The sequence below is a fragment of the Microplitis mediator genome, chromosome 1 (assembly GCF_029852145.1).
Source record: "Microplitis mediator isolate UGA2020A chromosome 1, iyMicMedi2.1, whole genome shotgun sequence".
Classification (NCBI taxonomy): domain Eukaryota; kingdom Metazoa; phylum Arthropoda; class Insecta; order Hymenoptera; family Braconidae; genus Microplitis; species Microplitis mediator.
Genome location: NC_079969.1, coordinates 10,932,655 through 10,946,597, shown reverse-complemented (window position 1 = coordinate 10,946,597; position 13,943 = coordinate 10,932,655). Strand labels below are relative to the sequence as shown.

At 26.9% G+C, this 13,943-nt stretch overlaps 2 protein-coding genes across 3 annotated transcripts; one reads left to right on the top strand and one right to left on the bottom strand.

The window, feature by feature from the left end:
- Positions 1–1,728: 1,728 nt before the first annotated feature.
- Positions 1,729–2,741, bottom strand: LOC130676857 (trafficking protein particle complex subunit 3). Its single transcript, XM_057483356.1, has 2 exons — positions 2,424–2,741; positions 1,729–2,342 (listed from the first exon to the last, which is right to left on the bottom strand). The coding sequence occupies exons 1-2, from the start codon at positions 2,463–2,465 to the stop codon at positions 1,845–1,847; spliced, it is 540 nt and encodes a 179-aa protein (XP_057339339.1). The 5' UTR covers positions 2,466–2,741; the 3' UTR covers positions 1,729–1,844.
- A 226-nt stretch (positions 2,742–2,967) lies between these two features.
- Positions 2,968–13,877, top strand: LOC130676739 (myb-like protein P). Of its 2 annotated transcripts, none has more exons than XM_057483218.1 (10): positions 2,968–3,203; positions 3,390–4,905; positions 5,995–6,260; positions 6,323–6,501; positions 6,587–7,985; positions 8,057–8,780; positions 8,868–9,077; positions 11,302–11,662; positions 11,737–12,184; positions 12,250–13,877. In XM_057483218.1, exons 2-10 carry the CDS (start codon positions 4,611–4,613, stop codon positions 13,141–13,143), a joined length of 4,776 nt encoding a protein of 1,591 aa, XP_057339201.1. In that variant the 5' UTR covers positions 2,968–3,203; positions 3,390–4,610; the 3' UTR covers positions 13,144–13,877. The 2 variants fall into 2 exon arrangements, with proteins under 2 accessions (XP_057339201.1, XP_057339208.1); XM_057483225.1 differs by having other exon boundaries at positions 3,187–3,203; positions 3,398–4,905.
- The last annotated feature ends 66 nt before the right edge of the window (positions 13,878–13,943 follow it).

Sequence of the window (13,943 nt, the reverse complement as noted above, 5' to 3'; positions counted from 1 at the left end):
TTATTTTTTTTATCGATATATGCAGAGTAGCGGTTGATTTACTAAAAAACCAAAAAAAGTCATTTTTTTGTACTTTCTTCTAATGGATGTTAAAAATAAAAAAAAATTTTTTTTTTAAAAAATGATGACAGGATCTTGTAGGGAATTTATTCAAGTTTTTAACGCCGCCCTTCAACTTTCTGTGCGATCATTGGTACCTGAAATATCGAAGATCAAAGCCAAAAGGATCACTTTCTATTTGAAGGCTGATATCTCTGCGACAAATCGTCCTACGAGGTTAAAAAAAAAACCAAATTGAAGCTGAATAAATTTGCTAAACGATGTATGCATTCGTTTAGTTGAAAGAATTTTTCCGCGGTCCGTGGGCTCTTCGAAAAAAAAAAAAAATTTAGAAATTTTTTGGCTCGCGGTATTTCTCATGTTTGCGCAATAATCGGAGCTTTTAAAAAATTTTGAAAAAATACACCTAAACTAGAGGTTTCAAGCTATAAAATCCTTTTTTTAAATTTTCGATACGATTTTTTTTCACCAAGTTACAGCCTTCCAAAAATCACTAAAAAATTTATAAAATTTTTCTGCTCCTTTAATTTTTTGTATTAGTATATATATATATATATATATATACACTCGGACATCATTCTGAAAATAGTTAGAATAGCTTCCTAGGACCTCAAAACGTCGACATCTGATGAAAACTCGACTTTCGAAAATCGTCGATTCTCTTAGCGGGAAGTTAAAAAAGAAAAGTGATTTTTGGACGTTCATCGAATCCTGGCATACGGCTTGAAAGTCAAACAAAATTAACAATTATAAAATAAATAATAATAATTTTATGATATTCTCAAATAAAGTTTAACTAATAAAATTAAAAAAATTAAAATTATATGAATTATTACAGGCTCAGTGCTTTGGAGTTATCAGATTTGAATCTTTCACGTTTTTCGAAGTCACTTATTATAAGTTTAAAATTATTTATTATATTTTTCTTAATAACATAATAATAACCATAATTTTTGTTATTATTATTATTTATACTTATATATTACAACACGAACTTATTCATGATTATGAGCACGTGGTGGCAATGCTTCCAGTTCTCGAGGTTATACTTTATTCAGATATTTATTTGTACATGTGATGATTTATAGAGATTTTCCAAAACAGCCGATTTTTTATAGATATTTTATTTGTAGAGATTTTCATTTTTATATATTTTTTTTAAGTAGATGTTTAGATATGCAAATGTTTCTTTGTAGGAATTTTTTTTTTTATTGTAATTTTTTTTTAGTGATTTATAAATCTAGAGATTTTTTTTATAGGGACTTTTTTTTATTCACTTATTTTACAATTCATATTTATAATTTTACATTTAATTAATATAGATATATTTTTAAATATTGTATTTTTTTTTTACAATTTTTTTTTTTTATAGATAATATTTGTATAAAAAAGTGATACATATTTTCCTTTAGAGAAGTTTTTTTTTTCCCGATGTTATGCTACCGCGCAAGAATTAATGACCGATATTGTATATATACATATATATATACATGTATACATATCGAAAAATATTTATTAGAGATATTTACAAAACTTAACTATCCAATGAATTGAGCATATAGTTATATATTAATTAAGTATAATAAATAGTTAATAATATAATCAATTATTAATTCAAGGAGTATTAGAAAGTTATAATCAATTATTTAAAATCATACTAAATAATAATAATTATACATAAGGATAAATTTATTGGATTTCAGAAGTATAATACATCTATATTTATATTAATTAATATTATATTAAAATAATAATAGTATAATAAATATAGATAGAGTGTGTTTTTAATCTTCACCAGCAGGAATAGCATCTTCTAATCTTTTAATAAATTTAACTCTTAATTCAGTTACATTATCATTTTTAAGTTGATCCTGAACAAACCAACAAGCTATTTCCATTTGTACCATCTCACATGCCCCACGAAGCACACCAGTCAATACGTTGCAGTATTTTAAATTAAGACAAGTATCAGGCAATTCAACAAATTCTGTCAATGGGTTAGATTCAAAAAACAGAGAAAATTCATCACCAGTAGCACTCCAATTTGTTATTGTTGGTGTTACACCCAAAAATAATTTGAATCCAGACTGAATTTTTTCCGCAGTGTCTCGGAAATCATAGCATCTTCCAGACCCAGTTCTTGCTAAAAAATCTTCAATCAATCTAACACCCATATTGTAACCCATTCTTTCTAGCTGTTTATTAACATCTTCAACATTTTCATAATCCTTCAACAGCTGAGCCACCAGTGCTCCATAAGTTAGAGTAAATAATTCGGAATTCTATAATAATAATAGAATATAAATTAACAATTATTGTATTTTTGGTGATACATTTGTATATTTTATTATTTAATCACTTACTATTTTTTTAGTATCAAGCCTAGCTCCTGTACGAGATGACATTGTTTTAATACTAATTATAATAAAATTGATAATATTTAAGTTAAATTTTTTAGGTGCATATATATATGGATTTTTTTTTTATTAATTAACGTGCCTGCAATTTTATTTAATACAACTCAAACAAATTTAAATTAAAAAAAAAAAAAAAACCAATGTATAAAAATTGAAATTTTATATTTTTATGTATCGAATACAATAACAACAATACGTATAATGATTAAATTATTGGTAGGATTTCAGATACCAATCAAGATCGAAACAAGCTTAAAAAAAACCTTGTTTGTTGAATTATCAAAAATGTATGAATAATTAATTGTAGCAAATAATAGCAATTACTTTAATAATTAAGAATTTTTTTTTGGTATGTCAATGGCTATCAACAACTAACACTGACAATGATCCTGCTATACCATTAGTCGGTAATTTAAAAGAATAAAGTTTTACCCACACGCACACACGTACAATATTATATAGGTATATATTCATATGTATGTACGTGTGAATTGTGAATGAATGTGAAATCTGTTGTGAAATAAATCTGGGTAGATGTTAAAAAATAAAATATACATTTTGTATAGTAGATTTTGTAGATTGGAGTGGAGAAGCTCGAGAAGTTGTACTGAGCGAAGGCGAATCGAGCGAGTGCGGCCATTGGAAGCTATTGAAATACAAATACATGAGTATGAATGTAGCTGACAATTGAAAATTTTTTAAACTTTTTGAATAATTAAATAAAATGTAAGTAGAATAAAAATTAAAAAATGCGTAGTTAGATAATCGAACTTCGCATTGCCGTGCAATTTATTTAATTTCATTATTTTATTTAATTAACTTGTTAATTTAAAATTTATAAATTGTCTGATGTCTGCTACATTCACGCTCGTACAAATACGTATAAATATATATATATGTAATACCCATAAGTTGGATAGAGAAGTACTTATACATTTAGTTGGGAAAAAAGAGCAAGATAAAAGACGTTATGGATGATGGCAGTTGGATGGAATGGAGAATGGAGTAGTTGTGAAGAGCCAAGAGCGTGAAGAGCGCAGTTGAAGTTGAGAGAGTTGTTGTCAACCGTGGTGGTCATCGGTATCGTGTTCAAACTATATACATAAAGTTAATATATATATATTTATTTATTCATATATATTTTAATCAGTATACATATTATTATATGTATAAAGTGCTTAAATATTCAGGATCTTAAGGTAGAGTCGTTGTTTGTTGTAAAAAATAATTTAATTCGATCATGATGATGACGCGATGTCAAATATATCAAGACGCGAGTGTACACCCCCAGTTTATGCGATTTTAATTATATGTTATTGTTATTATGTATATAATTTATATAATATCTTTATATATTTTTTAATCTTTTTGTGAGTGTATTTTTTATTATTTCATTTTATATTTTTGTGTCATCTTATAAAAAATGTTAAGTGAAAATCAAGATTATTGTAATAACCAATGATGTACTATGTTCCGGTTCGGGTATTTTTTATATATAGATATATATTTTTATATATTTGTTTTTTTATTTTTATAATACTCACTTCCTCGATCTTCGATGACATTTTAATAAAGTATACTAAAATATAATTTAGCACGTGCTAGATTTTCTATTTTTATAAAAAATAATTATTAAAATTTATTTACATAGTAATAAAAAAAAAAAAAATAATAGTAATAATCCGTTCTATATAAATTTATAAAAATGTGATATTTTGTAAAAAGAAAAAAAAAGTAAACGAAAATGAATGACGGAAAAGTATTATATCACCTATTAACAAGTATTGGCATAAATAGTCTGAGATTATTTTTTTAATTTATAAATAAAATAAATATACATGTATATGTATATATTAGAGAGTACAAGTAGCGTGAGCAGAGGTAATATAGTCAATAGAGAATAAGAGTGAATAAAAAATAATTTAGAGCATAAGAGGAGAGCTAGATCTGTAAAGAGATAGTTGTAATAATAATTCTGATGCTGCTGATGATGATGATGACGATAATGATAATTATTATTAATGTCTATTGGATTGTGAGCTAGAGCTTAATAGTAATCGCCGTTTTGGTCGTTCCAACTAATCACAAGTAGTTAGATTATTGTTAAAAAAAAAAAAAAGAAAGAGGAAGAAGATGCCATTTGTTGTTCGTAAAATCGAGCCACGGTACATTGGACGTGGGCACGTACCACAAGACAATTCTTGCGTGGAAATATGGCCTGTTGGTGCCGAGCTCGAGGCAATTATAAATGGTGCCCTTGCGTGCACTCTTAAACAACTGGGTTCGTTGTTAACAAATGCCCAAGATATATTTCAAGGGCTCAACGATGAATTGAGTGATGTTGCCAATAGAAGTGGAATTTTACGCCAAAGAATTCATCGACTCGATGATCGATTGTCTAGTATTGATCCGAAAAAAATACCTGTTCGTAAGTTATTTTATAATTATAGTTATAGTTACAACACTTAATAATTTTCAAAGACTAAAATTTAATTATTTTATCAAGTATTGTTAATTTAATAATAGCTTATTTACTATTCATTTATTATACAGATAATTTGGTATTGTAGTTTAATTGTATTACTCAAAGTTATTCTACTTAATTTGATTTTTTTATATATACTGTATTATCAGTGACTGTAATTAAATAGTTTGTATAAAAATTATTATTACACATTTTAGTAATTTTAAGAAAAATAATAAGAAAATTATACTTTTTATCGGATATTTTTTCTTGTCTAAATAAGGTAAAGATTACTTTTATCTCTGTACATCGTGTGTCACATAAAGTCGTTTACGTCGTCTTCGTATTCGTCTCGGCCGTCGTCTTGGTCGTAGTAACTAACATAAAGTACACATTATTAAGCATTTTCAAAGTTCATTGTCCGCTGCAATGCGGATGACCTTATAGCTAGTGTATATCTGCAGATGATCATTGATCGTTTTCTCACGCGAAAACTACTCGCATGGTGGTAAAGAAAAACTGACTAAGTGACTAGTACTACACATGTGCACCCCACACACAACTTTCATAAACATTACACTGTTTACAGACAATATACTTGGACGATGATGATTATTATTATTATAAAATAAATATAAAAATCTAATCGAGTGGGTTTTTTTTTTTTTAACATTTAAAAATTTTTTTTTTTTTTGCACTACTAATAATATTTATTTATTAAATTCAATGAATTACAATAAAAATAAATAAATTTTTTTTTTTAATATTTAAATAATAATAAATGAATTAAAAAAAAAAAGTTAAGAAACTATGAATATCCGTATAGCAGAGAAGACTTATGACGAAACATTGTATCCAGTTTCATGGGGAGAAAGTTTAGACCGGCTTCAGTGTCTTAACTAGATTAACTTTAAAATTATTATTATTTTTTGTATTTAAATTTAATTTGATCATGTACATATATATGATTTATGTATATATATATGAAGTGTGTGTGTGTGTTACATATGTAATTTAATAGATTATGGAGGCTATAATAATTTAAATTTACAGCGGAATCGGATATTAGCAGTTTTGCATCAAGAACTGAACACTTTAAATCATTACAAAAACCAACTACATGTCTTTTTGCTGAAGCAACAAGACCCAGAGCATTACAAGAGTTATATGAACAAGCTAGTGTAATTGCCGTACGTAATTTAGATTATTTGAGAAGAAAGAGAGATGAAAATGATGCCACTGCAATTGAAATGTTTTTGTGTACTCCAATTCTTGGAAAAAGACGACGAGATCAAAGTTTGGATATTGAATCTCGAGTTGTAAGTTTATTTTAAACATAATTTTTTTTTTCTAATTTAATTAATTAAATTTTTTAATTTAGCCGGCAATATTTGATGATTTACGGAGATGGACATCAAGTGAAGCGCTTGGAGATATAACAGTTCCACCTGACTGTATGTCAAGAATTATTCAAGCTAATGATAATGATTTTAGTAGTGACGATGCCGTTGATCATAAACTGCCGAGTCCTGAAGAACAAGTTCAAGTTATTGCATTAAAGTTAGTATATATACATGTATAGATTGTTTTTTTTTTTCTAAATAAACTAAAAATAAAAAAAATTTATTATTTTTTATAAATTTAGATTCCCGGCAGAATTAGTAGCTGTTGACATAAGTGGTAAAGGCTTTGCTCGTATGTCAATGCGAAAAAAATTAATAACGTCGGAATTAAATCCGATTAATGATAATATTGTAAAACGTCGATCAAAAGTTCGACGTAATGGCGGTAGATCAAAAAATAAACGTCGTAATACAATTGCTGGGACAGATGGAAAAGAAATTAAGCAAGCCATTATTGAAAAATCTACAGATGAAACAGATAATGTTGACGATAATAATATGACAATAATATCTAAATCAACAACAGCATCAGCTCGATGCACTCGGTCTATCAGTACAGATATTCTACAAGAACGTGAAATAGAATTTACAAAATGGAACTTTGATGCTCTAAAGGCCTGGGGAAGATCACGATTACGGTCAATGCGTCGGCAATCTTCAGATATTGATAAAAATATTAAAATAAATAGTAATTTTATTGTTAATACTGATGAAATTAATAATCATGATGAGAAAGATTTAGTTAATAAAGCTAAATGTGAGTTAGAGGGATCTCAGCATGAAAGAAAACCAAGCTTATCATCAACTAGCACAAGTGGTAATAGCGTTGTTACTTCTAATATTGCATTATCATCGGGCATAATGCATACATTTGATAGACGTCCACGTCAGCAATCGCAATCACAACCACAACAACAACAACAGCAACAACAAAATAATAATAACAATAATAATCAATATGATGTAAGATTACGTGAAAGAGCAGCACAACGACGAGAGAGAAGAAAAGGTAACAGCAATCGTGACGATCCTTTACATTCGAGTTCTGGTAATTGGAGTGCTTCCTCTGAAAGCGGACGAACTAGTAGTATTGGAAGTGAAACAGCTTCATCTAATTTACCTGGAAGATCATCAAATATATCTAAATTATTTTCACAAAATCATGGACGAAGATTAAAAGGTCGAGATACTCCGACATCGTCATCAGTAACATCAGAAGCTAGTACATTGACACCCGATATAATTCAAGATATAATTCCATTTCACGGAGATGATTGTGAAACAGAAGGTGAAACTTGTTCAGTGTATTCATGTGATACTGAAGGCTATTATACATCATTTCATATGGATTCTGGATTAAAAACATTACGTGAAGAAGAGTTAGCAGCTGCTGCAATAATTGTTAATGGCAGTATTAGTGCTAACAATAACAGTAACAATACTTTAAAATCTACAGATATAAATCTTAATCAAATGTCATTCAGTAATCCAAATGCTATTGTTGAAAATGAATATGAATTATTTGGACGTGGTTCTACATCTACAACTACTAGTTCTGCTGGTACTGTTTGTACTACTTTAATGGCAGCTGCTCCTCCTGCACCACCTGAAAGAAAGTCTAGTTTAACTGTTGTTGCAATGGTAAAAATATAACTATATATACTTAATATTTTTATTGATCGATTTATTTATTTTTCTTTAACTATAAATAGGTTCACGGGCAAAATGGTGGAGGTAATTCACCAGACAGTGGGCATAATACATGTTCATCTCCAGTGGAATCAGCTTCAAGTCCAGCTTGTTGTACTGTACGTTCATGTTCTGAATTGGAATATTCTGAATCTAGTGATCTTGAAGGTTATGATCGAATTGAACGCATACGTTCTAAAACTGCAATAAGTACAAATCGTATTCCGTCCATGTGTGTAATAACTCCCTCTGGCTCAGACGATGAACAAGGACAGCCACAACAACAACAACAACAACAACAGTCACCAACAAAAAAATTGGAATCTGATGATTCAGTGTCAGCAGTGTCATCTAAAGTATCAAATACAAGTGTAGTTGCTGATAGAATTGAAATGAAAACTTGTCATGATTCTGGCGACTATGTAACCATAGCCGATGTTAGAAATAATAACGACAAGTTTCGACAACCAGATATTAGTCAAGTTTACGCTAATATTAAAAGTAAAAGCTCTTCAACAAATATTCCACAACAACAACAACAACAACAGCAGCAGCAGAAAAATTTCCGATACGAACCAGAATCAGCAGAATACGTTAGTCTAAGTGACTTACCAAAGAAATCTGATTGTTCGTTGGAAAGAAAAAGAAGACAAGGTGCTCGAGTTGTTCTTGATTATCAAGGAAAAGTAATTTATTCATCGGATAGTCTTAAAAGACGTAAAGAATCACATACTACATTTAATCCAGGTAAATAACAATAACAACAGCAATGATATGTTTTTGTCTAATAGTTTTATGTTTAAATTATTAAAAATTTTTTAAATATTACTTTAGGTCCGTTCGTTAAAAAATCATCACCAATAGTCGCTGCACTAAAACGAACAGAAAAAGTTAATTCAGAGTCTTTGCGAGAAGTTTTTAAACCTCGAGCTTTTGTAAATTTAGCTCAGCAGCAGCAGCAACAACAACAACAACAACAACAACAACGAGATATACCACTGCCAAGTGATAATATTGGAGTAACAAAAGCAGTTGAGGAGGAAGGTAAGAGACAGAAGAACACGGAACTACTATATCGCACTGTTTGCACCCAGCACGACGGCACCATCGATCTTACTACTAATAGACACCACTATCAACAACACCAAAAAAATTTGGTTACATCTTTCATCGATTCTAATCAATCATCGTCATCTCCATTATTATTACGTCATGATATAAATCCACACTCCGCCACAATTCCCAATAAAAATTTACCAGTATCTTCCGGTGATACTTATTCCACTGATAATAAATATTCATCATCATTATCTATTGTTAATAATAATAATATTAATAATAATTCGCTAAATAATTTAAAAGACATTAATAATCATAACCGTCAAAATAATTTACAGTTAGATAGTGAACGTAAAATAAAACGTAGCGATAGTTATCGTATCGCAAATGCATTTACATTTATTAAAAAAAATCAAACAAATTCGTCTGAAAAATCTAAAATATCACGTACGGCATCCGAAGAATTACGACAAGATTTATTGAAAGAGCGAATTAATTATCCTGATACCGTAATATCTAAACCTCAAACTAATTCTTGCATTAATAAATTAAAAAATAAAGAAATAGCTCGAGTTCTCAAATACTCAAGTAATGATACTGAAATATGGTAAATATTTATCGCATCGTTCTTGTTATCATAAAGATTTATATTATTCCCGTTAATTTTTAATTACGGAATATTGAGTCAATAAAAGTATTGAAAAAATAAAAAAAAAAATTGTTTTTCGAGTAATAACAATCAAATGAAATAACAGTTTAAATTGCATCAGTCAATTACTCATTCGTATATATAAAAAAAAAAAATAATAATAAATCAATACATAGTATCGGCAATAAAATAATTAAATAAGCGCGATTTCTTTATCATTGCCATTGACTATTCAACTTGAGTACGATACAATGTTAGCTAAACATTTTCTCTTTTTAGCTACTAATAAAACTTGCCGTAAGTTTATTTTTTGATAATTAAATTTGTTCATAAAAATAGTATATTGAAAAGTACTTTAACAGGTGTAAAAAAAAAATTACTATTTTTGAATACATAAGGATAGAATGCTATAATTTTTTCAGACAATTAATAATTGAACTTGAAATTTATAGTGGCATGAATTACAAGTGTTATATATTTTATTATGACCTGCATAATTCCTTTTTGCCCTGATATTTTAGATAAATTATTTACGTTTGAATAGAATAATTATTATCGCTTGCAACTAATAAATAGCTTAATGGAAAAGGAGAAATAAAAATCATAATAAATTAATAAATTTGTGTGAATGTTGTATATAAATTGTAAATGTTTGTGTAATTGAATTATGTAAATTGTTTTATTTTAATTATAAAACCTACTACATTCGCCGAATAGTAGGAACATATTTTATAATATACTCGCTTGTGTTAATTTTAATAATAATAATGATTATTATTATTATTATTATCATAAACTGCTCAACAAATATAGTGCTATGTGTAGAGAAAAAATGCATATTTAGTTTATTTTGTGTTTATTTAAGTATTAATATTAGTTATAATTGTGATGCTTGCCATTTTATAAATGCATACTTTACGCACAATTGTTTTAATTATTGCTTGCACTAATTATTTTTTATTTTATCTACCATCTTGGTATTGATATTTATATTTATTTTATTATTATTATTATTATTATTATTGTTGCATTCATAAATATTATAGATGTTTATTTTTATCATCTTTATATAGATAGCATTAAGTAAAAAATAAGTTTATTTATGATTTATAACTATCAAAGTATAAATAATAATTATTATTTTGGTGAGTACTGAGCATGTAAGTTTGTATTTTTTTTTCTTTTTTTTTTTTTTTTTTTCTTTCAAATATGTAATGAAATATATACGCGTTATATGTAGTTATAAAAATAAATTGTTACATAAAATAGGCAGTTGATACAATACGTGAATATAATATTAAACTTGGTATATATATATATATATATATATATGAATTTAATTTAAAAAAAAAAAAAAAAATATTTATTAACAACGAAACTTTATAAATTTTGCAATTAAATGCAATAATAAATAAATTCTTAAATTATTTTTAACTGTTGTAAATAATTTTTTTATTATTAATATTATTATTTAAAACATATATTAATTGACAGTTATGTTACATAAATATATATTTAGTTATTAGATTATTATAGTTAATTGTTTATCCTTTGTTATAGATACTAATTGGATATGTGGAGGAGATGAAATTGATGGTTATTCAGCATCATTACAAAATGAAAATATTTGTAATAAAAATTTATCAGCGAAAAATAAAATACAGTGTAATGATAAATTATTGTCAGATGAACCATCAGCAAATAAGATAAAATATACATCTTCATCATTATCATCATCACCATCACCATTAAATTCAATTTCATTGTATAATCGACCTGTACAATGCATTACCCCAGATATAACACGACACTTTGGCAATAATCAAGTACACAACTCTCAATTTCAATTACAAAATACTAAAAATAATATATTAGATAACAAGAGTTATGTAAATCGGCAATTAAATTATCAGAATCAGCGGTAAGAATTTAATTAAATAAATAAATAAATAAGTAAAATAATTAATTGATAATAATTATAATAATAATTTATAGATGTTTAATGCCATTAAATTTAAATACATATGGTGATAAAAGTCAAGTAATAACTTCATCTCCATTATCTCAAAAGTTGAAAGAAAATCAACCACAACATAAAATGATAAAAAATCGCCTCGATCCAGAATTTTTGTACAATTCAACACTATCACCTATAACATCTTCTACTTGTTGTTCTTCTACTTCTTCTTCTTCTTCATCAATAAATAGTTTAGTTAAAAGCTCTACAACTATGTCTAATGATGAATTATTTACTGCTATTTATAAATCTAAACGAAAATTAAATATTAAAAATGACAATGAAATAGCTGCCGGAACAATTGATGATTCATTAATACAAATAAGTAACAATGTACCTGATAATAATAAAATTGGTACACGACACAGTTGGAGTCCAGAATCTCAAAGTAGTATTAAATTACAACCGAGTTGCATTAATGAAGAGGTAAATTTATTTATTTATATTTTAAATTTAACAAAATAAATTATATTATTATTATTTTACATTAGATGTCACCAAGAAATACTAAAGCGACTGCGGCAATGACACGACTTGATTTCAAAAGACTGCTATTACAACAAAGTACAAAAAACCGATCGAGTAGACTGTCAGCTGCAGAACAATTAAAATTATCGAATCCATCACGAGAAGGTGGAGGACAGATAACTTCTAATAATAATAACAACTACAACAACAACAATAAACAAAAAAACTCTACTAGTATAACAAATTGGAAAAGTTCTAATACTTGTTCACTAATTAAGTCACCATCTAATCAACGACCAAATATTATTGGATCATATTTATCACGAAGTCAGCAAAGAATAACTTGTTCAAGTCCTTATATTAATAAACATGAACCTCTCAGTCCGCAACGTTCGATTTGGAAATTCCAAACACCACGAAGCAATATATTATCTTGTACAATTATGGAAGACGTTGCTGCTGAAGAGACTGCCGTAGAACAATTTTCAGAATCTCTTTCATCTTTGCCTTCGTTATCATCATCATCTTTATTATATTCATCGATAACAACAACAGCAGCAGCAGCAACAACAACGACAACGACAACAACAACAATACCGACAGTTAATGATAATCATATAATTATTAAAAAAAAACAATTAAATTTAGGTAATTCAAATCTTAGATCAGCACATTTTGAAGCGGAATCATTAAAAAAACGCAATAATCAATTAAAAGCTCAATTTTTATCAAGCAATCCAGTTGATAATCATTTTACATTTGATGATAATAGTAGCATAACTCGTTCAGAATCTCCCATCACAGGGAGCTATTTAAATGAGACTGCAATTCCAACAACAACAATGTCAGTTATTGCTAATAGTAATAATGTTGTGTCTCAAGGTACAAGTGCACCAACTCTTGAAACAGCATTGTAATTATTATTAAAATATAATGATATTTTATTATTTAAATATTTCTCAAGCTTACAATAATTACAATTTATAGTATTTTTTTTTTAATTGCATAATTAACGCTACATTAAAAGTGAAAATTTACCTCATTAAAATATAGGAAAATAAAATTAAATATTTTATAAAATACTTATTGACGATTTAGGGGAACGTATAGCGAAAATTATGCAATTGATTTAACAAATTCTATAATAAATATATTATGATATATAGCTATTATTATTTTTTATTTATTTATTTTTTTTTAAATAAAATGATAATTTATACTAATGTAATTAGTTGATTGATTGGAAGTATGAGAAATATTTAAATTGTTATAAATATTATTTTTTATATAAAATTAATACAAGCCGAAGCTAAAGCAGCTAATTAGTCAAGCTAATAAAAAAACTTAAAACAAAACTTTTAATTTTTAAAGTTTATTATAACATTTACATAGTTAGCATACCAGTCAAATTTTATATAAAAGTAAAGGGATAGTATTTTTTAATATAAATATATTTATAACATATGATTTTTGAAAAAAGTACTCAATATATATTATACTAAGAATTTTATTATAACAATAATATATTTATAAAATTTTATTATCGCGTGTTTCATAGATTTTAACAGCCTCCTAGATGCCATAAAGTGCCTCGCGTGTCGTTTTTTAAGTAAAATTATATATTTACATTTGAAAAAAAAAAAAAATAAAATATTAATAAGGTTTTTTATACAATTAATCGAGTTGCCTTTATATGATTATTATAAATATTTTGATT